A 27,763-nucleotide genomic window follows, 5' to 3' on the forward strand; every position below is an offset into this window, starting at 1 on the left:
TCTGATGCCAAGAAGCAACGATTCCCACATGCACAGAAGGCAGCGAAAGCAGTCACTTAATGTCTCTGTAAACTTTTAGTTTCTCCACTTTGTAGCACCGAGCTTAAAGCAAAAATTGTACAGCCTTCGGGAATATGAAAACCGATTTGACTATTTTTTCTGAGGTGGCTACCGTAGACTTGCTTTGGCTAGGCACACGTTGCTTTGGTTTGGGAATAAATAAAGATTTATTCTATTTTCTCCTTCAAAATAAAGCGCGTCCGGCAGAGGCGGGCTTGGCACCGCTGCATAAACAGCATCGGCGAATGTGTCTTTCATAATGCCGGAGACTGTACATCTTGTGCTAATGCCCCCTTAGTTTCCTGGGCCGGCTCGCGAACTGTGCACCACAGATGTGAGGAGCGTAATCCTGTGCGAGCACCTACTGAGGTCCATTCTTCTTTTTTTGTGCTTCCTGAATATAATGATCTCTTTCTCCGGTAAGTCGAAAAGCTGAACGCTTCTTGTCATTGTTTTAATTTTTTTTTTAACGAAGTCCTTTGACGCCCGCATCAAGGCGCCGTCCTGCGAACGAAAATTGCGTACTATGGCGAGATGCTTCAAGCCTTACAACCTGTGTATAACACGAACAGGTATATGACCCCGGTGTGGCTACATAAAGAGCTTGTTTCGTTTTCTCCGCCTTTTGTGCCGTGGCTTTAGACATCGGATAATTGAACATCCGCTGCACCGCTAACTATCAGAATAAAGAATGTCAGTTGCCATCATTAAAAAATTAAGAAAATGCAATATGTAGACAAGCATGAGTGTTCTCAATCGAAATTAATTTACCCAGTACATCTGAACACACAAATAAGCAATACAGTCTTTGCAGCGAAACCAACCTGCGGAAACTGCGTTTGGCCGTTCAGAGAACGTGAGAGCGATTTCGATCACTTCTTGAGAAGATACAACAAGAAAAGGGGGAAATCGCATCAAGCCAACTGAAAGTTCATAAAACCGGCAGCAATAATAAAAAAAATGAACGAAATAATAAATGCCCTTTTTGGATAAAGTGGGTTCAAAATATCAATGAATGTAATTTTCGACGATATTTCAAATTTTATATAAAAAATTCAGTGAAAATAAAACAAAATAAACTTATGCCCGTCGATATTCCATGTATAGGGCTACTCCCGCATAGTATTTGGTAAGCGACATATATAATAACTCATGAGTTACAACGCTCTGAAATTGACACTGCATTGTCACGTGGAAGCGATTTCGATTGCTTCTATACCCGTTTTCACCTCAAGAAGCGTAGTAAAAAAAGTACGGTTTCCCGCGGAGCATTACTAATTTTTCTCTTTATGCTGAGAATTGAAATATATGTTGGTGCATTTTAAATTAGATACATGTTACCTTATCGAGACGTACACGTTTCAAACGCCAAAAGCATCGCTTCTGCCTCCAACAACCAAATCTTGTAAGAACTACTTCGCGGGGCGTATGAACATGGAGCAAAACGTCCTTTTTTCTTGAGGTGAAAACGGGTATAGAGAAGATGCAACAAAAAAGGGGGAAATCGCATCAAGACAATCGAATGTTCATAGGATCAACAGCAATAATAAAAACATTTAACGAAATAAAAAAATGGCCCTTTTCAATAAAGTGGGTTCAAAATATTGGTTACTTTCATTTGCGACGATATTTCAAATTTTTATATAAAACTTCAGTGAAAATAAAATCAACTAAACTTATACCTGTTGATAGGTCTTGTATAGGGCTAAACCTGCATAGTATTTAATAAGTGACAAATATAATAACTCATCAGTTACAAGGCTCTGAAGATCTCACTGGATTGTCAAAGAGACGATGTTTGGCATTTTTACCTTAATAAACTAAAATACAAATGTATTTTCCTTTGAACTAAAAATAGTCCAAATAACACACAAAAGATAAAAAAATTACTGTGAGTTTTGTATGCTTTCCGTATTCGTACCTGCGTACAGAAGTGGGTAGAAAAATCACGGAGTAAAAACCAAGTTTTCACCCTGCTCCACTCAAAACTTTTTTGTGAAGCAAAATATTTTTTTTAATTCTGAAAAGCGGTTTTGTTCTTTCCAGAAATAGGGCAATTACATATATTTTTTCAAAAAAATTGAAAGACCCACCCCTACAAGCGTGCTCGATTTCAAATGAAACCACCCACGTAGAATGAGCTTAGGTTCAGCTGGTTATTCTTAGCTTTCCTGGTTGTCTAGGACTAGCTTGATCATCATGCTTACTGTTGCTTCAATGAAACACACACGGTATACGCATTATAAGGCACATTTATATTTATCAAGCGGCTCCGGTGCTGCGTCAGACTTGGCTACTGCGCAACGGAGGTGCACAGCTGGGCACGCCGCGGCGCCAGCGCGTCTGCCGCGGCTATGATGTCACTCCTTTGGTATGCGCATACTGGCGAGGCGCGCGCGGTGGCGGCGGAGCGCTGGCAGCGGCGGCTCCGGCGAGCCAGCTGTGCGCCGTATGACGTCACTACTCCTCGCTCATGCGCATTCCGGCTCTCCAGGAGCCAGGTGAAACTGCTCCACCTCGGCCAGTGTAGCTCGCGCTACAAAAAAATCCTATACAGAATTACCACCTTCTCATTCGCACTCGTGGATGAGTGCTTGACCACGTTGCATTTCATTCTTACGGAAAAAAAAGATGGGGACACCTTTCTCTTTCAGCAATTTGTTTATGATCCATTTCTGCACTTTACGCACTATTGTATCTTCGAGCATATATTTTTATTTGAAGATAAATAGTGCATTTCTGTATTTTTGAGCCGTTCTCTGCAGCCCTGCCCTCTGCCCACACGACTGGGGTTGATTTCATTGTAGACATTTCATCGTTTACGAGTGTCACAGTCTAGATGTGCTAGGCCACAGCCATAGGCGTACCCACCGCGCCGGGGGGGGGGGGGGCAATGGTGGCGTATGCCCCCCAGTTTTCATAGGGGAGGGTGGCAAGGCATGTGTCTTGAGCCCCCCCCCCCCCGCTCCCTGCAACAGCCGCCACTGGGCAAAGCAAGCAGGTACTGGAGGCGCCCATGGGATGTCAAGGGCACCACCCCCCGCCCCGGGGGTGGGTGGGGGGGGGGGGGGGTGTTTGGTTTGCCCCCCTACTCAAAAACAAGTTGGTACGCCACTGGCCACAGCCCAACACGCCCATGTTAGCCGCTTTGAAGAATGAGCAAAGTATGCGGCACATTTACGAACGTGAAAATGACACTGACCAGAAGCGCTTTTCTCGAACGGTATGAAGACGCTTCGCAGCAGCTGTGCATGGGCGGAGTCGTGAGCGACCTTCAACTTTTATTTTATTTTTATGTCTTTCACTTACTTCACAATGAGCACAACAGGGTAGGTTATTGCACTTTTAGATTGTATACTGTGTTCTTTTCCAGCACTGGCCTTTGTAGAAGCTAGTCGAAGGTCACTTCACTGGATCTGGTTAGACAAAAGAATGTCAGAAATGACGGCCGTAATCTGGCGCGTGTGCAAAGCGTCCATAGATATTTTTCTAAATTACGTAAGCACCAAGGAGCATGTGCATGCGTCAAAAGTAGTTACACGTGCTGGCGTGTGCAAGAGTAACGTTTGTAAATAAAATTTAAAGAAAATGGCGCGTTCCTCCAGGTAACACGGCGTGTGTCTGTGGCACCCGTACCCATGTTCCCAGCATCCCGCGTGGTGCTTGGGTAATTTGTCAAACAAAGTGTGTTGCGTAACACTTCGACCTCTCTCCGCCAGCGTACCTGCCAGATTTTGGTAGAAGAAGAACGGATTTGCTAGCAATTTCGCTAAACTGGCATTACTGTTACGGTTATAGTTCTAACGAGTTTCAAATAACGGTTTTGTTCCGTTTACGGTTACTGGAAAAATGTCGTTCCTAAACGACTTTTGCTTTCGATTGCGGTTGCAGTTTGAGTCCCTGTTTCTGATCCTATATAACAGTTGCTTATATTTTGAAATCCAGGGGACACATTTTGATTTTGATTGTAAATTTTTATATAGTCATATTATAACCTTCACATTCTTAGTCAAGAGACCTATTCCTAAATTACCCAAGAACCAAGGAGAATGCCGGGAATGGTGTTCCACAAGCCGCACGTGCTGGCGTCTGCAGCAGTAGCCGTTCTAAAGCGAAAGCCTAAAACAACTGGTTTCTTAAACGCGCGCTCATCAACGCCCTTTTTTTTTTTTTTTTTTGCTATTTGCTTCGAATATTTCATACAGAGAAGGCGTGCGCGTGTGGCGCGCGGTACACCATTCCCTGCATTCGCCTTCGTGCTTGGGTAATTTAGCGATAGGTCTATGTGCTGCCACAAATGTATCCTACAAATAATTTTTTCCGATTAGCCTATGTAAAGGTAGCTTGGCCGCAAGCTGTTTGGTGTACGGCGATGTCCAAACTTTACAGGGCGAAATGCAGGCCAAATACGGAAAGTCATGAGGAACAAAAAGTGTTAATTGAATACCGAAATTTTAACTGCGGCATGTGCGATGAGTCGGCAGCTAATATATTCCTCGGGAACATTACGGTTCGCCATTTCAGTGAGAATAAATTCAAAATCTGTCAAAATGGCCCTAGAACCAAATGCAAAAGTAAAAAAAAAAAAAAAAAAAAATGTCAAGCCCAGAAATAAAAAAAGTATACAAACCTGACGTTAAAATAGGGATTAGATAAGAGTGCATTAGTGCCCTCTACTATAGATATACCGGGAAGTTTAAGAATTTCTGCAATAGTTTGGCTGAAATAAACATTTTACTGCGTTTTAATGCGAACAGTCAAGTCCGCGCGCAAGGGGAGCATGTCCCCGAATGCTGGGAATGTTTGTGTAATAAAACGCTTCCTAATTCCTTCGATTCTACGTTAGTTCTTCGTTCAAACTGCAGGATATTTTTAGAGATATAAGCCTCCATAGATCGTTTATTTCGAAATTTACGATGCGTGGAATTGTTAATTTGACAATTGTACACAATCGCCACAAAGATCATAATTACGTTTCTAAATTTCGCGTCCCCAAAGATTGTTGACATCAATTAATTAGTTGCTGTTTTTTATTTCTTCAATTTCATAGATTTTGCTTGATATTTTATTTTCAATCATGCAAGTCTTTGTTCGCAGCATGTTTGCAGGCTTGCCCAAAGTCATGGTTCCGGTCAACCATTTGAGTACGGGAATTACGCGCGTCATCCGAATTATAACCCGCTTTACTACCCAAAGATCGCAAGCGGGCGCAAGTGAAATATAAAAGAAAGTACGAAAATTCGGAGCAGTTTCGCATCTCTCTTAATGACGACCACAGTACTAGTTATGTCCCTCTTGATCGAATCGTTGTCATACCAAGAGACAAAGACACGGCGGAGTCATAAAGTGGGCAGCGTTGGTGTTGGCTGGTTAATCTGGGATCTATTTGGAGTCGTTGCCGGAATCGATGGTTGTTTCCGGTCACGCCAATCAAAATACCATTTCAAGTTTCCAACCGCATAATATAGGGAACAAAATGTTGCATCGCCAAGATGTGCAGAAATAAACCAGTCTTCCAAGTGTCCGATTAAGATTGAAAAAAGTGGTACACCGAACAAGTAATATTGAGGGTCCCGTCAACTTTCGACCGAGATGACAGGTTTCTGGAGTGTTAAACTAAAGGTGCACAAGTGAAACTTCATATGAACACGGGTTCACAAGTTATCGTAATTGACATTCACGTTTGGTATCATGTCAGGGAAACAGAGCTAGACGAAACCAAACAGAAGCTGCAAAGTTGCAGCGAAGCGTTCATAAAGTTCAAAAGATTCGGTGTCAATTTCTAGGAAAACATTAATTTATAAGCTATTTTACTAGTACAAGCCACGCAAAATCGTTGCAGAGAATTTTAATCAGAGCCATAATACGTGTCATATAAAAAACATGTTTATTCGTCTCGTGGACACCAAAAAAAAAAAAACAAATAACCTAACGAGACTGTTCGAGTACGCAGTATTTTTTAGGTACCACCTTGGTCAGACGATGGAGACGAAGGTTGAGGTTCAATTCAGATAGAACGTTATTCTGAATCTCATGCAGCAATGATCACTGATATCATATTACGAACGTTGTGTTATATGACTTGAAGTTCAAGTTCCGAGAGGGAAATAAACTCGAGTGGAAAGAGCGCAGTGGACCATTTTGATTGTCGTTGTCTTGAAGATCAGCAGATTCGTGGGAGTGCGCAGAGGTTTCAGCCTGACTATCATTTGTCAGTCAGACGATGCATCGTACTCACGCCCACAAACCGAGAAACGTTTTTGGGTCAACAACAAAAAAAAAAAAGTGAGCCTGTCGGTGATATCTTTAGGTGGAGTTTAAAGGAGATACAAAGAAGTGCCTGGAGCATGAATACCCACAAATAACCGTTTTAATTTAGCTTGGGTCTCTGAGTATATCGCCAGAGCTTTTCATTTTCTAAGGAACCATGGAAATGTTGACGTCATGATAGCGCTTACGACGAGGACAAAAGGGATACTAGACAACACGGAGCGCTACTTCAACTGATTATTTAAGAAAAAAGGGGGGGGGGGGGGGTGGAACATATATACACTCGAACCGCTTCACCTCAGCCAATCCCGGGCCTCACCGTCGCTCGCAAAAACAGTATCTCTTTGTCTAACAGGTGAATGGAGGCAACGCTGACACATTGTGCTCCAGACTGTTTTATCAAGTCTGCTTCTACTATTTCCCTGACCGTCTTATCCTTGTGTCTGGCTAGAATCGCGCACGTGTTGAACAAGGGGCTGCACCCACAATCGTGACAATGAACTGAAAGATGACCTTCACGGTGGCTATTAACATTCAAATTGCGCTCTCGTATCCTATCATTTAGGCATCTGCCTGTTTGCCCGATGTAGTCGTTACCGTCTGAAAACTGAATCACGTACACGACTCCCTCTGCGCAACCGACAGGCATAGGACTGGGTGTTCAGTAGTGCATTTGGTCAGTTGTCCGTGAAGTTCTCAGCGGTCTCCGTGGAGTGGTCATAATCATCTGTTGAGGCGTCGGTGGGGATTTTGAAGCCATACTTGGATGGTTCTTCCAGTTTAGTTTGAAGTAACTTAATTACACACGTTTGTTCGGTCTTCGGGAAGCGGAAGAAGGATTACCACCACATCACAACTTGTTTTTGCAGTGGTATGCAGCACATGGCATGTCTGCTATCTCCAAGTATGCGCGGCTGTATGCCCGAAGGCGGCCACTTAATCAACCAACGATGACCCATAGCCGACGTGACCGCGTACTCAAATAAAATCCGCATAGAAATCTATAACGACCTTACATTTTTAATATATTTATTTAGCATCAAAAATTACAAATGAAGATTTTGGATGAGCAACTCAATCGAAGGCGTACATAGGAGGTTATCACAGACGACAGTGGAAAAACAAAGAAAAACAACAACAACAAAGTTGCAGACGGCCCTCTAGATGTCTGGGCATAGCGTAGCAGACGAACCGGTGGTAGTAAGCCACGAAGCAAAGGAAAAAAAAGTAAAACTAAGCCAAACAATGTAAAGCAAAATACGCGATGAACGTCGAGTAAACACAAGAAAGGAGAGAGCAAACAAAAACATAAACTCAGAAGGAAGAAAGACCGCGGCGGCACAGCCTAACCTAAGACAAAACAAAAAAAAAATAAATATAAAAAAATAAAGTAGACTTCCAAGAGTGGAAGGAGATGCACGACCGTCCAATGGCTGCTTTTTTGTTTCTTGTATCTCCGCTTACTAATAGCGTCAGATTTGCATGTGCACAATCAAGTTCTTCCAGAGCATACTGACATCGCAGTAACGTACGTGGTTCGAAATCGCGTTTTGCTTCTTGATCCGGGGACGATCGGAGTTAGCAAGCTCGCCTATTCGACGGAACGGTCATTCATGAGAAATTGGAATTGCAACAACAACACGAGTTGATCGATAAGAAAAGTAAAGTTTAAACGTAGCTATGTTTTGAATATTCTTTTTATTTTTTTACGTTGCGCTTTTTTTAAAACACAGGGCGACGGTACATTCCTATTTTGCCTGAAGCGTAAGTTCTGACCGAGCCTTTTCTTCAGGAGAGCCGAAAAATGCACCCTAGAAGCTGTAGCATCTTTCCCACGCGAAGAAAAGATTTTTTACTCACGAGGTGGCACTTTTTTTTTTTTAATTCAATGCAGCGAATACCCGTGCGAATTTTTTTTTTTTTTTCATTGATCACCTCGCACGGAGGTAGGCAAAACCAATGCGTTGTGGAGAATTTGTCTCCTAATGGAGACTCCGGGATCGCCAGGGGCGCTGTGATCACATTTCGTCCGCGCTCCGCGGGAGTTGCCAATAGTATCTTCCATGGTATTTGGTATGAGGGTCAGCATAATATGGGTTCCCGTGCACGAAGACAACACGGGCAACTCGACGGCTCATGGTCCGGCTCAATGAGGGATGCGTATCCTCACGTCTCTGTCCCATGGCTCCGTGCTGTCCCGCGAATCAAGACGGGCGTCACCCTGCAAGTACGACCTGGTAATAGAGATCTGTATGGCGTCTAAGGGACAGTAACTAATACTGCTGCAAGCTCCAGTGGTCGCTGAAAGACGCGACTACCGGATCCCCAAAGAACCTTAAAGCGCAAGCAGATGATACTTCTCCGCATCTCCGATTCCGTGCAGCGGTCACGCCCTTGTTCAAGTATATCATAGACTTAGTTCAACTCAAAATATTGGAGCCATGTGCCCCTCCTCCTGACCCAAGGTGGCAGAGGTGCAAAGAAGATGGGACTGTCCCAAACTAGACCACATCCTGTGGAAGCACAACGCTCTTAAGAAAGACTAAGTCCTCTTCAGGAAGACGAAAGACCCTCGAGCCTCATAGATTGGACGCATCCTTCTGGAGACTCCCAACGAGGAACTAACGTTCTCATGTCGCTCTTGGCTTACGTTGCCGGAAGACATTTCTTTTCGGATCTCTTCTAATTTATGTTTAATAAACATTACTTCGAACTCGAACTTTCTTAATATCGTTTCAGTTGCTTATCTTACTACCAGCTTCCCTTCTTTCAAATGATTACTATCCATTACCCCCCGTACCTTTTGGTTCGGTGTTTTCGCATGCACTCATAACGTCAGCCTACCGACGCCGTGTTGTTTTAGTTCTAACCTTGCTTGGATATCAACTTTTTATACACGCAAACGCTCGATTGGGCGCAGTATGTATAACTTCCTTTAAAATTTTCGTCACAACTTTATAGCTGCTATAATTCTGCAAAGCTCTATACTTCATTACAGCAGGTTCATTTTTGCTGCCCATACCAGTTAAATTTTTTTTAGAGCGAAGCTCTTAGGCGCCCATTTCCGGCTTGAGCATTGTCGGCGTCGCCGTCAGCGGTGCAATATGGGAAATGTCCCATAATGCACGTCGGGACCTTCGTGACGTCACGTGTGACGTCACGAGGGTCCCGCGCGGCGCACTATGCGACATTTCCCATGATGCATTGCGCGGGCAGAAGGAGGAGGGAGGAGGAGGGGAGGACGAGGGGCAGGCGCGGAGGACGAGGGGGAGGATGGGAGGGAAAAGAGGAGGAAAGGAGGAGGTGACGAGGGAGGAGGAGGGGGAGAAAAAGGGGGAAGAGGAGAAGAGAGGAGGAGGAGGGATTAGGAGGAAGAGAGGAGGGAGGGAAGGAGGAAGGGAGGAGCTTGAAGGTTGAGGGGAGGACGACCAGAGGAGGAGGAGGAGGAGGAAGAAGAGGAGGAAGGATGGGAGGAAAAGTAGCAGAGAGGTTGGGGAGGTGCGGAGGAGGGAGGAGGGGTATACCCTCCCCTCAGTACCCTTCTCTCCTCCTTCTTAAAAGCTGCGCTCCAATTCGGCGTTACAGCGGGTTGCAAACCTCTTTCAATTTTTTATGCTCACTGAAATAATCTTCACTGTCATGAACCCATACCTTTTGGTACTTATATATATTTACTGATTGATCACTTAACCACGTGTTCTTGCTTATTAAATTCTTGTCATAAAAATTCAGGTCTGCTGAGTTGTTCTTGCCAAATTCAAGGCCTAGACTTTTTCCTTCGGTAGGTAACACATATATACATCAATTCCAGGAGATATGTACTGCTATCAGGCCATTAGCACTGTATCATCCACATATCTATAGAGGTGGTAACGCCTCTTTAATATTTGGTCTTCCCTGTAGTGTGGCAGGTCAAAACCACAACCACTATTTTCCTCTTATTTCTCAATTCATTATAACTGCAACATACCAGACATTAATACTCAAGTTATCGTGGCATCATCTAACGGGTGTCAGAAACACTATTCCCTCACCGCTGCGACGCCCCCCCCCCCCCTCCCCCCATGGTCTCTGCGGCGAGCCTTCCTTTTCCTGCACCGGTTACGGGTAACCCATGCGCCAAAAGGCGACAATCGTAGAGAGAGGGGGGTGAGTTGAAGACAAAACCTGGAAACCAACAACGGGCTGAAGTTGAGCTAGTTGGTACATTGATGCAAAGAAGGTCAAAGAGGGCGTTAGCGAAAAAAAAGGCAGAGAGAAGAATTACGCAGACATACATAGCACTGAATTCTGTGACTTTATACTTCTTCATTACCTTAACATAAATTCGTTTTTTTTTCTTTAATTCTCCACAAAGATAATGCCAAATAATATATTAAATAATAACATATTACGCATTTCTCTCTTACCCCATCCCACCTAACTCCACCAACACCTCATCTCTCTTATTTCTCCTTACGGGGACGTGCCATATTTTAAAAACTGTTCTTTTCTTTTTTGCTGACCGTCATGGAATGCATGCCCACATATCTATCGGCGCTTTCCTCAATGACCGTGCCCTTTACAATCTCGCGTGCAAATACATTTTTGTGTCTTTTAAGAATGAAAATATAATTAAACTTGTAATGCTGCCGCACGTGCGGCAATTAGCCGAAAGATGCCCAGCCGCTGCACCCATCATCGACACAGCGTGCTCGCTTACTCGGTTGTTAATCCAGCGGTTTGTTTGACCGATGTAGCACCTACCGCATGCCATTTTAATCTGGTACACAACACCAGTTTTTCACGGGCCATAATGCGTCTTGTGCGAAGTGTTGCAGGTTGTCTGGTTGTTTCTGGACTGATTTACTCTACAACATAGAGTTCGCTTTGTTTGGTGCCGAGCACAAGACCTGGACATCCTGTCGTGCGGCGATCTTTTTGTGTTGGCGGGTGACGCCGTGAATGAAAGGAACTATCGCAATAATCTTTCGTGGTGTCTGCTTTTATCGCGCAGTACTTGGTAATTTTCGAAATAATTTCCTGCATATGGTTTCACACACAGCTCCTAGGAGAACAACTGGATACCAGGAGTCCCGCAGCCGGTGATCTCTTTGAAAAACGCGTAATCTTGATGGTGGCATGAATTTTTTATTGGGGATACGAGAGGCCGTGTTGGCAACACTTTATTTGATGGCGTCCAAGTGGCCAGATGTAAATGGATGAAAACCTTCGCTCCATCGGTGTTCGTACCATCAGCACACGTGTCAGGTTTAAACTCAAGTGCGAGGTCTAGGGACTTAATGAACTTGTCAAAGTGTAGTTTTGAATGAAGACCAAGTCGGGGCAACGTTGTTGGAAGTTTCCCATGAAAGTGCTTCTGCACTTGTTTTCTTCATTCTTGATGTCTATGCTGCACGGGATCAGTAAGTCATCCACGTACCTAAAGATAGCTTGGATTCTGGCATCGTTCGGGGTGCGTTGAATGTGCCAACCACACAACGCCAAAACCAGGTCGCATAGACCTGTTCTGTCCCTAGCGTTCTAGCTGACCTTTGTTTTACCTATGGAAACCACGCCGTACCCCCGTGACGTCACTCGCAATAGGGTGAGATAGTTCAAGAGTGACTCGAACTTCTTTCTTATTTTTTTTAATAATGGCTTTCGTACGCAAGACAAATTGTTTTTTCTGTTATTTATTCCATGAGACAAATTAATTGTTGCATTCAATTGGCCGATGTTTGAAAATCGTTGCACCGGCCCTTTAAGGGTAAAATACAAATAAATAAATAAATGAATAAATTAATAAAAAGTGCTTCAATAACAAAATAAACACAGTTTAAAAAGGTGGTGTTCATTTTATGGCATCCATCGGTTTCACATCACCGAAGAAATTCAAAATAAAAAAACCACTGCAGCATCACATTAATTTCACATAGCCGCTTTTTAAAAAGGAGTCTTCCACTCCACACATAACCTTGCCCTAACAGTTTGTCGTAAAACGTTCCCGGCAGGCAATGAACCACCTGGCACTGTCGCGGAGAGTAAAGAAAGCGCCTTTGAAAGCTATTTGCCGGGTCTTCTGAATACATGTTTACTTAGAACACTGGTAGTTATTTTGGCCCGTATGAGATGACATTACAAGCTTCCATGCCTCCATGGAAGGAACGTAAAAATGCCACTTCATTCAGACGTAGACGGCAGTAGAGAACCTCAGAAACGCAGCCTTTTTTCTTGTATTGTTTCCTTTCGGAGTGGAAATAGCGTTTTGTTGGGCCTGATTCAGACGGGATAATTTCTCCCAGCATCTGAGAATATGTCATGAGATAGTCACGTCAGCTACCATATTTCTAAGCTGTCACAAGTCGTAGGTGTGATACACCGGCACCGGTGCATGTTACCAGCAAGATGAAATATTATTACACAATTCGTTATCTTACTACCACATGAACAACTTTAATTTAGTTTGGGGTACAACGACGTCGACGAATCTTGCAAAAATACACTTGTTGGAAAAACATTAAGCGTTAAGGGTTATAGAAGATGTTCCAATCTACTTCTAGACAACTAGTTTATTTAAGGAGTTTCGCGTTATCAATATACATGCTCTATTTGTCCATAGACTTGTCACTAGTCTCAAACAAGAAAAAATTAAAGGTAAAAACGTTTTCGGAAACCTTGTTCAGCTCTCTGAAAATATTCACGCGTATTCTACCCGTCCAGAGGAATGTTGGGAGGTGGTCACTGCAAGAGCGATCTATGGCAAACAAATGCTTAAACATGCTGTCCAAAACTACTTAACTTACTTGAAGATAAAACATTTGAATTCAGTACATTTTTCCTTAAGGATATTGGATTAATTTTTCCCTCAAATGAATTTAAGTATGAACTAAGCTTTTGGGGTCTCAAAACTTATGTCTGCAAATTGGTCACTTTTCTCTTATAGCCGATGATAAAATACATAATGTTTGAAACACGCTTTGTTAAATTGTGGTGATCAAATTTTGTTAATGTTTTTTTTTTTTGCCTTGCGCTGCTGCTTCTGTGACTTGCAGGTGGTCATGGACTTGTCAAGATGTGCCATTCAGCATTTTTCCTTGATCATCACCATCAACGTACCTGGAAAATAAACTCTTTATTGTTATGATTATTATTAACTTAACGTCGCAACACCAGCATGCACCGGCATATATAGTCATGGACAGTGCGAGAGGCTAAATTACACTCCTTCTTGGTGACCACAAATAATGTAAACTGCAACCATACTGCTACAATTTTTAATCACCATCATTATATTATAATTATCTAGCACTATTTAGATACTCATTTGCGCGCTTTATACTTTTTTTACATATCTTTATACATAGTTCAGAATACCCAATCATCTTGTTGGTACGATTTATTCGTAAAAACGATCCCTTTCACATAAAAACTATGTCTTTAGTTGTCATCATCCCCGCCACAGGGTGTCACTTGAAAATATTGCGTCCTGAATTGACCGCTGCCGCTTCAAATGCCTTCGAGTTGTGCGAGTCGCTCGTTCGTTTCGATGCTCGTGCTTTCCGAGCAATTCGTGTCGCAGCGCCAGGATCTAGGGAAAGGTAGAGAAAAACTCTCAAGCAACACCAAAATTTCTGGAAAGTTGCCTGTCTGACGTAGGCCTTGGCGAGAGCCCGCTGCTGCCCGCTTTCTCAACATCCATTATTTTTCTCGGGGTGCAAATATTAACGGAAAGGGCGTTCGATGAACTTTTGACTCGCACATTTATAAACAATATCTACGGGATATTGTATAAAAAGCATAAAAAGTTAAAAAAAATCTCGAATTTTTTGCCGTTTTCTTGGTGGCTGTGCGGAAGGCAGAGACCTTTCAAGCAACATCAGATTTTTTTCTTCAAAGTGCTACATAAAGTGAAGATAATTTAAAAAAAAAATAAGAAAGAAAATAAAAAACTCCCTACAAAAAAAAATTCATTCTGTTTTCTGCCGATATAGCATGTTAGGCTAGGTGATTGCACTGATAATCTTAGATATACTTCGATCATTTTCTTCGGATTTACCACCTAAGGCTTCACAGCTACAAAGCGAATTGTAGACAGTGTCATAGTAGGGATTGTGGACGGTGTCAAGAAAACAAAACCATGTTTGATGACAAACTAACAGTTAAGAAAAGCTCCTGCCACGTCTTTCTCCTTTAGCGAAGCGAACGCTGGAGACGAGGCGAACTCCACTTCAGCGTTCGCTCTGCTAGGGCTGAAAGAGGTTGGACGAGCTCCACCTAAGCTCTTAAGCTATCACCGCATATGGGAATTAATACTGGTTCCTCAAACAAACCAAAAAAAAATATTGTTGTAATCGTTCCCGTTATCAGAAAATGATGGCGACTGTACTTTCTTACATTGTAAGTCGTTGCATATCATAGCAAGATATTATGTGGGTTTAATGGCATTTGTTAATTACGAAATGAAGGCACACGATTGGTACAGTGATCGTGTTGAGAAAACTTGTGATTAACTCAAGCTGACACTAAGTGATGCGTAAGAGTTTGTAAAATGTAATGGCATTCCTTTTTGTAGTCGATACACCAGTAGTGACATAAACGTAGGGACTCTTGAAAACATCCATACGCGCCGGCGGACTGAAGAGGCTGTTACGAAATAAATATACCTCTGCCAGACGGACGTCCTAAGAGTTGTTAGACAAATTCCTTCGAAAGATCGACGAAATAGTGCAAGGCCATAAGCGCAAAATCCCGAGCTGATTCGCCGATTCTTTAAACGGGTTATTCTTGAAGTCCGTTAAGGTGCAAGTCTGACTGGGGTTTTTGTTTGCATAAAAGGGATGTTGCTTCTTTCGTTGAGCTGCGTGCTTTGCGGTTGATTTTTCAGTAAAATTTAACTTCAACATGGCCAACTATACCAAATGAATTTTTTGCTCTTGGCTGAGGGCAAACTTTCACTAAAGATGTCACGAATACCTCTTATACGACAGAGTAGTGTTCAGTTTTTCTTTAACGTCAGTCTAAGATATCATTTGACCTCACTATTTAGGAGACCCCATACACAATTTTGGGGGTTCCTATGGCTAAGAGGCAATGCGGCGAGCGGAGAAGCTTTGTCACGTTTGGTTTGGTAGTTTTTTCTACGTATAGTTTATGTGAGTATTCATCGAAAGCTTACGAGACATTGGGCATCATTCGCTTGTAGGGTGCGTTTTTTTAGCCTGACTTCCATTAACACCCACATCGTCAATTGTTTTTGTCTGTGGTGTCGTGGTTTTGCCATGATGTAAAACTACAAAAGTATGAAGTTATTAATATTTTTTTAACCGAAATGCACTCGTTGTCTGATGATATATATTTTTGTTTTTGTGCTTTTGCACGCTGCACCCTTCAGATTGGTAGAAGTTTGCATACGGTGCCAATGATAATCGCAAATGCGCTGTATTAATACAAACGAAAAGCGGCAAAGAAAAACACAGGGACACAGACGAAAGGAAGCAGGACAAGGCGTCTTCTCCTGTTTCCCTTCGTCTGTGTTCCTGAGTTTTTCGGCGCTGTTTTTTTCGTTTGTCAATGAGGCATAAACATAGGGACGGACAAAACAACACTTCTTTCGACTTTCAACACAAATAGCTTTATTAGGCACCGGCACCCGGCCCAAGAAACCAGAGACGAAAAGGGGAAGGGCGAAAGGCGGGAACATGGAAAGGTAAGGGGTGGTAGGGAGAGCAGAAAGGCGACACAGACAGGAAAATTACTCGCGGGGAAGAAGAAAGGCCAGGAGAGAAGCCGCAAAGAGGCGAGGCCGTTTGAAACGAAATCACCGGACGGGCGACCTAGGCCCACGGGGTCCCTGTCAAGGCCATCAACTGCGGGCGAAGGTAGGCCGCGTCCTTCGCGGAAAGAGAAAGAGACGGCGCCGAGATATTTCGAGATGCGTGCATTATCGCGAAAGACTCGATTATCTCTCGGCCGTAGCGATCTCGGTTAGAACCTAGGATTCTTGCCGAAGAGAATCCAGGGTGACATGAGGAGCAGGCCCTATTGTGGACGGCAATCGGGTGTAGTGACTCCCTCCCATCGACCTCTCTCTCATGTTCGCGTAACCTGTCGTTAACGCAGCGCCCTGTCTGACCGATATACTGCGCGCCGCAAGACAAGGGTATGGTGTAAACGCGCCCCGACGCACAGGGAACAAAGCTAGTCCCGTGCTTCTGGGAACATCCGGACTGAATGGGCGGGGGTTCATTTACGAGACGACACATAGAACCCAGCTTAAACTGGCACGAAAATACATCAACGTCGTACCTTCTGGCGACTGCCCTGAGGCGATGTGAAGTTTTCTGGTAAGACGGCGTGACCTAAAACTTTTTTGGGCGGGGTGGCTTTTTGCGGTCGAGGGAAGACTTGGAGATTAAGGCCTTTAAGGTGGTTGCAATGAGGTCACGCGGGTAACCGGCTTTTTTGATGCGATTGATTTGGTTAGTTAGGCTTGCATTGGAAAGGTGGGGGCAAGATTTCGTGCAGGAAGAGGAGAGAAGGCTATTTACAATGCCCGACTTTACATTTTTTGAGTGGTGGCTCGCGAAGGGGAGTACCGGCTTCTGGGATCGCTGCTGGAAACTCCAGCAGAGGCCGCTTGGTGTTGTTTGTAGGCGCAAATCAAGAAACTGCAGGCCATCCGCGGCTGGCTCCTCCTTCGTGAAGGTAAGGCCCCGGGAGTGGCGCGAGAACACTTGCTCGATGGAAGCAGGAGAGACGTCCCGGTCGTGAAGCAGGAGGTAATCGTCGACGTATCGGAAGATCTTGGTTCCCGGAGTCGCGACACTGAGCTCCCTCTTCACCGCCACGTCCACAGCTGACAAGTATATCTCACTGAGAACTGGAGCCAGGCAGGATCCTATGCAGACGCCTGATTTTTGGGTGAAGATCATCCCTTTGTGTTCAACCAGGGTCGACCTCAGGTATAGTCTGATGAGCTATAAGAACGCGTCGAAGGAGATGCCGGTAGAGTTCTGAAATTTGACGAGTCCGAATTGTGTGACAGCCTGCTCAACGCAGTCCATGAGAACCTCCACGTCGAGGCTGTAGTACATGTCTGTCACGTCAAGGGAGAACAATGTGATGTGGGGACTTGATGAGTGTAGCTCTCGAAGGGTAGGTAAAACCTCAAGGGAACTACTCACTCGGAAAGGCTGCTCAAGTGGCACCGCTGCCAAGTGTTTTTGGAGGAAGAGGGCCAGATGTTTCTGCCAGCAGCCGCTCTCTGAAACAATGCTCCTGAATGGTATGTCCGGCTTGTGGGTTTTTGCAGTGAAGAACACACGCAGGTACTGGCTTGACGGCTTTGAAATCTTAGTCAGCAGGGAAGAGAGTTCATTGGCCTTGCAGAGCGTTTTCACTTCTGTGCGGATGGACCCTGATGGTCTGTTCTTCAGTGTTTTGAAGTTCCTACCCTTCGAGAGCTACACTCATCAAGTCCCCACATCACATTGTTCTCCCTTGACGTGACAGACATGTACTACAGCCTCGACGTGGAGGTTCTCATGAACTGCGTTGAGCAGGCTGTCACACAATTCGGACGCGTCAAATTTCAGAACTCTACCGGCATCTCCTTCGACGCGTTCTTACAGCTCATCAGACTATACCTGAGGTCGACCCTGGTTGAACAAAAAGGGAAGATCTTCACCCAAAAATCAGGCGTCTGCATAGGATCCTGCCTGGCTCGAGTTCTCAGTGAGATATACTTGTCAGCTGTGGTCGTGGCGGTGAAGAGGGAGCTCAGTGTCGCGACTCCGGGAACCAAGATCTTCCGATACGTCGACGACTACGTCCTGCTTCACGACCGGAACATCTCTCCTGCTTCCATCGAGCAAGTGTTCTCGCGCCACTCCCGTGGCCTTACCTTCACGAAGGCGGAGCCTGCCGCGGATGGCCTGCAGTTTCTTGATTTGCGCCTACAACCAACACCAAGCGGCCTCTGCTGGAGTTTCCAGCAGCGATCCCAGAAGCCGTTACTCCCCTTCGCGAGCCACCACTCAAAAAATGTAAAGTCGGGCATTGTAAATAGCCTTCTCTCCTCTTCCTGCACAAAATCTTGCCCCGACCTTTCCAATGCAAGCCTAACTAACCAAATCAATCGCATCAAAAAAGCCGGTTACCCGCGTGACCTCATTGCAACCGCCTTAAAGGCCTTAATCTCCAAGTCTTCCCTCGACCGCAAAAAGCCACAACGCCCAAAAAAGTTTTTGGTCACGCCGTCTTACCAGAAAACTTCACATCGCCTCAGGGCAGTCGCCAGAAGGTACGACGTTGATGTCGCATTTTCGTGCCAGTTTAAGCTGGGTTCTATGTGTCGTCTCGTAAATGAACCCCCGCCCATTCAGTCCGGATGTTCCAAGAAGCTTTGTTCCCTGTGCGTCGGGGCGCGTTTAAACCTTACCCTTGTCTTGCGGCGCGCAGTATATCGGTCAGACAGGGCGCTGCGTTAACGACAGGTTACGCGAACATGAGAGAGAGGTCGATGGGAGGGAGTCACTACACCCGATTGCCGTCCACAATAGGGCCTGCTCCTTATGTTGCCCTGGATTCTCCTCGGCAAGAATCCTAGGTTCTAATCGAGGTCGCTACGGCCGAGAGATAATCGAGTCTTTCGCGGTAATGCACGCATCCCGAAATATCTCGTCGCCGTCTCTTTCTTTTTCCACGAAGGACGTGGCCTACTTTCGCCCGCAGTTGATGGCCTTGACAGGGACCCCGCGGGCCTAGGTCGCCCGTCCGGTGATTTCGTTTCAAGCGGCCTCGCCTCTTTGCGGCTTCTCTCCTGGCCTTTCTTCTTCCCCGCGAGTAATTTTCCTGTCTGTGTCGCCTTTCTGCTCTCCCTACCACCCCTCACCTTTCCATGTTCCCGCCTTTCGCCCTTCCCCTTTTCGTCTCTAATTTCTTGGGCCCCGGGTCCCGGTGCCTAATAAAGCTATTTCTGTTGAAAGTCGAAAAAAGTGTTGTTCTGTCCGTCCCTACGTTTATTCTTTTTGTTTTTATTTAACTTCATCAACGCGCTCACGTCGAACTAAATGAAGCAACTGGCTCAAATCCCCACTTTATTAGTGAATACAAATCAGATATCCATACACTGTTTCACATCAAGTCCGACCGCGGCGAACCAATCACATGTAGCCAATAGAGAGTCACTAATAGTGTGTCATCAAGTTGCTCGCTGTCTCTTTTGCGTTTGCTATCTTCGGCTAAACCGATCGCGAGCAGTATTAGAGGAGGATGAGGCCGCATTCACAGTGCGTGTTTGGTTTAGTCGCTGGTAGGGTACGCGCGAAGACAACGAACGTCGTGACGATGCACTTTCGGCACGATAGAGTTATCACAATAGGCGCTGAAGTTTCTGGTGGCGCGCGTGTGCTTTGGAATTTTGAAGCAGACAGCAACCAGTCTAAATTGGACTTCTTCTAATGCATTCCTATGGGAAAACGCAAATGCTTTTTGTGATCGAGCTTGATTATAAGAGCAATTATTGATTAGTGTTGTAACAGAATAAAAGGTTGGGAACGTTTTACAATCGGATCTACAAAAATATGTGTCATAGCTTTTTTCTTTGTAATTCATGGCGCCGAACACTGCGCTAAAATAGCCCAACACACATCTATAATACATGTTGACCTTGCAGACTGCTATTATAGGGCACTTATTTACGCATATAGTGAGTGCTATGAAGCACACAGAGTGAAACACCTTCATAAAACACCAAAAAGATGCTTACATATGCAAAATCAAACAAGCCAAACATATAAGAACGGAGCATGGAGTTTTGGAACGAAGGACGCATACTGGATTAGTAACAAGCTGTGGGTAAGTAACAAACGCACTGGACTAGTAACAAATTCTAAGCAACTTTTAATTGTTCTTTCACTTGAATTGATAGCTTGTATTGACATATTCTGCTGGAGAACATATGCCTGGATCTTAATTTTTGCGAACTTAAACATCGCTCAACAACGAAAAAAAACAATGCCTAAAAATTACACTTTTATCAGGGAATAAAGCTACATTGTACCCGTTACGAGTAAAGAAATTACGCTGATTTCTATTATTCCCTGGCCAAAAGAAAAATATCAGGAATACACAGGAAGACTGGAAAAGTAGAATATGTGCTGACTCCTTGTGACTTCAATATGCAACCGTGAGTCCCGTAGACACTAGGGCCAGCCGAGCCTCTAGAGTTTATTGTAATAACTCTATTTTTGGCACTGCCTGATTGGATCCATCTAATTGTAGTGTTGGCTGTAGTCTTATTTATTGCGAAACAGTGGCTTGTTATAATTGCCTCATCATGAGGTTTTTAGAAAACTCGGGCGGCCTGGTGACACGTCAGTGTTAAGGCAGGTCATCTTGACGGCTGGCCCCAATCGTCAGTCATTAAATTAAGTCGAGATTTGTGTTTATTTCTTTAAACGCAAAGAGGATGTCTTTCTGAATTATCCTCTTGGCCCCTGTTATATTAATATATTTGGTCATCTCGAAGCAGGCTCTCATAGTCGAGGCGGAATTACGCACACCTGACTGAAAGAAGGGAGTGTTAAAGTTATCATTTGCTAGATAGTTCCTTTTATTTATTACTCTAATAAATTTTTTTTTGTATTTACCTGCTGTATTTTGAGAAAATCGCATAACTTTAAGAAATAATATGCTAAACTTCAATAAGGAAATAAATGAAAGCGGCTCAGCTTAGCAATGTGCCATCCCGCCAACACATGTTGAACAAAATGTTGATACGCGTGAATATATAGTTGTGCTGCCTAAGCTACGATACAGTCCCCATTTTAGATGATCACAAAAATAAAACCTGTGTATAACCAAGGTTGTTTTCTTTTTTTTTTAACTTGCGCATAATTGAACATGACCAGGAAGACAATAAAAATATTAGAAGAAGAAAATGAACATTATTTTGACGTTTCCTTTTTTCAATAGAATATAATTTTTTTGATAGCGGTTATTGTAATTAGAAAGCTACGCTTAATTTATGAACACTTCGATTCGTTTCCCTTTTAACGCTGCCATTTGGTGCTTAGTGTAGAAAGAGTAGAACTGAAAATCGTTATGATTCGAAATTGCAACTGCCTGTGTATTACATGCAGTGTCAAAATGCTTGGCCGATGCCATTCTTTCTTTTTTTTCCAACTGTTTTAATATTTATTAGATGAACCAAACCCATTCCTCGTGACTTCAGGCAAAGTCTAAGAAAGCTGTCAACAATTATTTTAAACGTGAAGATGGCTGAAGTGAGGCTACTCTGCCGTATCTTGTTTAGTCTCTCTAGCCGTAGTTGTGCATCAATCTCAAATCTGAGATTTCTCAGCAAAATTCTACGAACTGGCGTTATAATACATCTATGTTTCATAAAATCGCCGAGGAGAAAATTTTGCAACATGTGCCAAACTAACGTGTAAAAAAAACACGCAAATAAAAAGAAAATATTTGACGTGCGTTTCGATTGCTTGAAGTCCAATGTGCTTGAAATCTCATCTATAAAGTCACCACGGCCTTTCTTACGGAGTGTCTGGAAACTGTTTTTTTTTTTAGTGTGGAAGCTAGCAACGCAAATATAAGAAATGACGCAAATACAGCCTCAAGACACCCCGTCGCACGAAAAGGTCAACCAATAATTATCACGAAAGCTTAGGATGACCTCTCAGTCAACAACCCGCTCTTGAGCTTTTCGAAATGTCACAGCAAACATCTGTATCGTGCCGAGTCACAAACACCATCACGCGCGTTGGGCGTGTTCAATGCTCCACACGAGAAGCTTTTTATGAAAAATGAAAAGCTGACGTCACCACGCTAAACTTTACCGTTAAAAGAAGTTTCGGACTCGAGTAAGCACTGAGAAGAGATGTCTGCACTTCTAGCTTTAGTGTTTGTCTGTGCCACGGTGGCGGAGGGCCTTGAGGCAGGTGAGTTAGAGATGGGTTTTATTATTAATATTATTATTTCCCATACTGTCAGTCCCGAGTCGGAACTCTTACAGGAGTGGAAAACAAGAACAATTCAACAATGGTACGCATGGTTGAAAAGCACACTTGTTCATTCACAAACAGATCATGCCGATATACCTAAATATCTAGAAACACGCTTAATGTAGAGAATAATTTTTCTGCATCTTGACATGCTACTATACTTTCTGGCAGGGAATTCCACTCGCGTATTGTGCGTGGAAAAAAATAATTTTTAAAACATTCCTTGTTATATTCGTATTCTTGTATATGTCGACTATGTTTGTTTTCTGAAATTTTAGATTGCTGAGGCGTAATATAAGATGTTTTGCCAATAAAAACAAGGTAATTAAGAATCATAAAGAGAAGTTTTAAACGCTTGGTTTTTCTCCTACTGATAAGCGATGGAAGGCCGGCTTGCGAACAAAGCTGGGTAGGGGATTCAAGTCGGCGATAACTAGAAAATATAAAGCGCACTGCAATCCGCTGGACTCTTTCCAGTTCCCGCTCAAGATACATCACGTGAGGATCCCACACTTCTGACGCATACGGTAAAGGCCTGATCAGCGTTTTGTACGTCGTTAGCCTTGTTTGACCGGACGCAAACTTAAGAGATCTTCGAAGGAAGCCCAATCTACTGTTGGCCTTTCTAACTATAATATAGACGTGCATACTCCGTTTTAGGTCGTTTATGATCGTGACGCCAAGGTATTTGAATTCATTTACGCAAGACAGCAAAGTACCATTAAGTTTGTAGGGAAATATTAACGGTTGACGTTTGTGAATGATAATCATACATACTGTTTTTCTTAGATTTAGAGACATTTGCCAAGTGGCACACCATTCATCTATTCTAGTAAAAAATCTATTTAATTTCTCCTGATCAGAGGCCGCATGAACTTCAGTGAATATAAGACAACCGTCCGCAAAGAGCCTAGCATGCACTTCTTGATCCTCTGCTAGATCATTTATAAATACTAAGAACAACAACGGGCCAAAGACGGACCCTTGCGGAACCCCCGACGCAACATCACACATATCTGAATAGCCATTTTTGATGCTTACATACTGTCTACAATTTTTTTTTTAAAAAAGGATTGAATCCAACCTAGCAACAGCTGGTTTTTTTTAATATCGGACATAATGTAATCATTAACTTTTGATGGTTTACTTTATCAAAGGCTTTCTGGAAATCTATAACGATACAATCTACCTGTCCCTTGGCGTCTAAAACGCGAGAAAAAAAATGTACGACTTCAGTTAGTTGCGTTACAGTAGATAGACCCTTTCTGAATCCACGCTGCTTGTCATTCAATGGGGAATGAGTGGCTAAAATGATTTAATATGCTTTGAAACTAAGTGTTCTAGGGGTTTACAGCAACTTGATGTCAATGAAATTGGCCGGTAGTTCATTGCACTGCACGAATCACCTGACTTTAAGATTGAAATTACTTTAGCCATTTTCCAATCATCCGGTATTGCAGCTGACTGAAGTGATTTCTGAAAAATAATGAAAATATATTTGGTTGACCCATTCTGCGTATCTCTTTAAAAAAAAATTTTGGAACCTGATCGGGTCCCTCTGATTTCGAATGGTCAATGTTGAGTAAAAGCGAAACGATTCCCTCGTATGACAAAAATACATTCTCTATCGCCGGGATGTTTGCGTACGTATAAAACACTGGTGCCATACCATCGTCACTAGAAAATACTGCAAAAAAAACTTATTGAACGTATTGGCTATATACACCGGTTCAATGACTGGCTCATCATCACTAATCAGCTTTGTGATTTCGCTTTTCCTGGGAGAGAGATACCGCCAAAACTTCTTGGGTGCAGTTAATAGGAAGTTAGACATTGTAATATTATAAAACTTGTGTTTAGCATTTTTATTGATGTCTTTAGGCTGGCACTCAAAGTTTGAATAGTTGCACGTATGGTTTCACAATTGGTTTTGCGCAGCTGCACTTTACATTTCGAGATTTTTCGCTTTTCATGTAAGATATCTTTCGCGATCCACGGATTGTTTCTATGCCTTTTTTTTGTTCTTGTGGGAACGTATTGATCAATGCATTCGATAACTATTTCTTTAAACTTCAGCCATAGATTGTTTACATCGTTTGCGGTGTTAAGACTCAAATATGCAAAACCGGGACAACTAGATTCCAACTTATGTAATATACCGACATCAGCCGCGTAATCGAACAGTTTGTATGTTGTGACATCGCGACACGTACTTGGCAGGTTTTCAAGATGCAGAGACAAAGTAACCATGGAGTGATCAGATATGCCTGGTACTACACTATATTCAAATTGGTACAACATGACGCTGTCACTAAGAAAGAATAAGTCGAGAACAGATTTGCATCCACTTTGGTATCGTGTATAGTCTTTCACTATCTGGGTTAAAACGTGAGAGAAAGTCATATCGATCAATGCAGAAGCCTGAATGACGTCCAGGTTTCCAGGCGTTAACGCATCCCAATCAATGCCTGGTACATTAAAGTCTCCCGCAATTATAGCATTATTGCTGTTGACTCGGGTTTAATCAAAAAGTCATTTAATTTTTCTATGAAGTCAAAGCCGGAAACGGGTGGACAATTGACAGCCCCTATCAATATTTCGATGTTGGGTAGTTTTACTTTGCACCAAACGCTCTCAATGTTCGATGAGTTTTCGATGAAGTTGCAGACAAGGTCACGCTTAACAATTATAGCGACACCACGTCCCCTGCTGCGGCGATCTTTTCTTAGTATTTTAAAACCTGGAGGGACTATCTCATCATCCAACAAAAGCTCAGGCAACCACGTCTCTGTAACTAGCGTGATTTCCGGGTCATGTTCAATTAGAATATGTTCCAAGTCCTCTGCTTCGTAAATAATACTTCTTGCATTAAGGTTAATAAAGAGAAAGCTTCGTTGGTCTACTAATATTTTACGTCATATTGGTTGCGACTGCCTAACTTAATATGTTCTTTCCGTAGTAATCCTAACTTTATTATTTATGCTGCCATCCCAAACATACGTAGTTCCATTTATTTTAACTTGTCTTACAAGAGAACACACTTATCACCATTGGTTCTGTTTACCCGGCTATTCTCCCAAAGTTTCCGTCGAATATTTCTAACCCTCAAGGAAAAATCATCATTAATAAGTATTTTACTTCCTTTAAGCTTGTTTGCACTGCGAAGGATTGCGGTTTTTCATTCAATTTATCTAATCGCAGAAAAACTGGTCTTGCTCTATCGGGTATCTGTCTTCACAATCTGTCTTTCTCCTGTACACGTTCGACGTCGATTCCTTGTTTCTCTTCAAATACACTGTCAACAACATGCGTACTTAACGATGCTTGGGTTTAGTGCTCATTTTCTAGAATGCCGTAGATTATAAGCTTCTGGGCTTTCTGCAGTTCACTAGACAATCGCTGTAAGTTAATAACCGAGTTTTCGATTGATTCGAGTCGTTTACCAAAGCCTTCTTGATTTTGCTTAAGTCGTCTACCATTTAGAGCAATCTGCCTCTGACCCTCAAGCAGCTGATTCATAGCCATATCAGGTCCTTGATTAAGCTCGACATCACCGCTGAGATGTAACAACAAAGCAATCACTTTCCAACACTCGGAAATAGTTTTACGCAAGCTGCGTGGGCTCGGCAGCACTATCAATGCAGCACAATCATCTCTAGCACACTTGTAAAGAGATTTTCTACTAACCTGTACGTAGAACAGGAAGCGATTAGCCATCCCTGCTCTGAACGTGCTGCCAAGCCCACTGAAGCGATGGCGATGCCAGGGACTCCTTTTAAGCAAAGCTACGAGCCCCGCCTCCGTCGCAGTAGTCAGTGCGTGATGTTCCAACGCATATCTCCTTAACCTGGCGCTGTCGATGACTGGGAGGTCTTCCTTGCCCTGCCCGGAATGAGACTGAGTGCCGATGTAGTTCACGATGTCGGAGCATGATGTTGCAGTTCCTGGGCCGGCGTCACCGAAGTCAACCGTTCCCGCGAAGAAGGACTGCGGCGGCAAGATCTGTACGTAGAACACGAAGCGATTAGCCATCCCTGCTCTGAACGTGCTGTCAAGCCCACTGACATATAGACATAACCTATGCGTGTGCCGGTTGAAAGTACACTGACCGTGTCAGTGAGATGTTCAATAATTACGTGGTAGTCTTTGTGTAGCGCTGTTTTTCATAACGTAATTCGAAGCTTAAAAAAAAATGCTTCTCAGCTACATGAATAGACGAGAAAGAAGCCACGCGACAGGGGGCGGGAGAAGCAAGCCTCACGCACTCGGGGAAAAGGATTCGGCGAATCGGTCATGCCGCACCACAACAACCAATTCAATATATAGTATATATTGTAACTAAATGATGCAGATGCGAGCCTTTCCAATGGTGTTCGTGGAAGGAATGGAGATATATCGAAGCTCTTTATTCTGCACCTCGATTCTTTAAAAATAAACTGAGTGCGAATTTTTTTCTTATTAAGCTATCTACATCGTTCAAAGAGCATGAGTCCAGGGGTCAACCAACTAAATAAACCATTTTAAAATTTTGAATGTAGACTTAACATATCTTTGTGACAAAGTTTATGACACTAGACATAACAAGCATCTTGCGTAAATGGGAAAATGTTCAGGTGCATTGAGAACTATAAATTTCAGACTGTTTTGGTTGTGAATAGCAAACTATAAGGAAAGGCCGGTCGAAAACATCCGTGCGGCACTTAATTTTTCACATCCTTTTTCCTTTGGTTGTCTCGTTGTTAAGTAAATTTTATGATCTATATATGTATTTTAATGAATGACAGTTTGATTTTTAGAAATTAAATACATCTTTTAGGCAGATCTATTTTCAATGTTTATACAACAGCTTATAGCCGAATCGGTACCTAATACCATTGAGCATAAAACTCACAGCTCACGTTGAGGGCGGTCACAGTCAAACAGGAATACGGGTGGGGGCGGGTACGGGAGCCGAAAGACAGCTATATTTCTATCCCTTCTGGGGTCCGTTAGGTTTTGCAGGTGTGCGGTGGTGTGTGGACGACACCCCGGTACATCGACGGCCGGAGCGGCCGATGGACGGGCGTCACTTTGGTTCTCCAAACAGTCAATAATGTGTGTGTTGTCACAAACAACGACCAATGGAATTGAAGGGGAAGTGAGGGCTGGAGGGTCAAGGGGGCGCTCATTGCTCTGACTTCAGCGGAAGAAGGGAAAATGTGCAGTGGGCGGGAGTGTAAAATGCTTCTCGGCGGAATTTTCGAGTGACTTCGAGGATGAGAATACAACAAACGCGACTGCTACTTTGCGTTCATTTGTACTTTTGTATGTTTTCCAAAAAAACGATAACAGAATCCGCCCCCCCCCCCCCCCCAATCCAATCTGTGCACTGTGGGCCGCCGCTTAATGTAGAAATATTTCCAACTATCATAGTGGCGAGCGGGAAACGG

General features: G+C 43.5%; 1 protein-coding gene across 1 annotated transcript in view; it reads left to right on the top strand.

Moving 5' to 3' along the window:
- The first annotated feature begins 22,210 nt into the window (after positions 1–22,210).
- LOC115312180 (coagulation factor X-activating enzyme heavy chain-like) overlaps positions 22,211–27,763 on the top strand; it is a 71,697-nt gene continuing 66,144 nt past the window's right edge. The window contains exon 1 of the mRNA XM_040220237.1: positions 22,211–22,271. Coding sequence (XP_040076171.1) covers positions 22,211–22,271 — 61 coding nt within the window. The remainder of the gene's footprint in view (positions 22,272–27,763) is intronic.

This window comes from Ixodes scapularis, unplaced genomic scaffold (genome assembly GCF_016920785.2).
Source record: "Ixodes scapularis isolate PalLabHiFi unplaced genomic scaffold, ASM1692078v2 PGA_scaffold4__175_contigs__length_147842914, whole genome shotgun sequence".
In the NCBI taxonomy this organism is placed as follows: Eukaryota; Metazoa; Arthropoda; class Arachnida; order Ixodida; family Ixodidae; genus Ixodes; species Ixodes scapularis.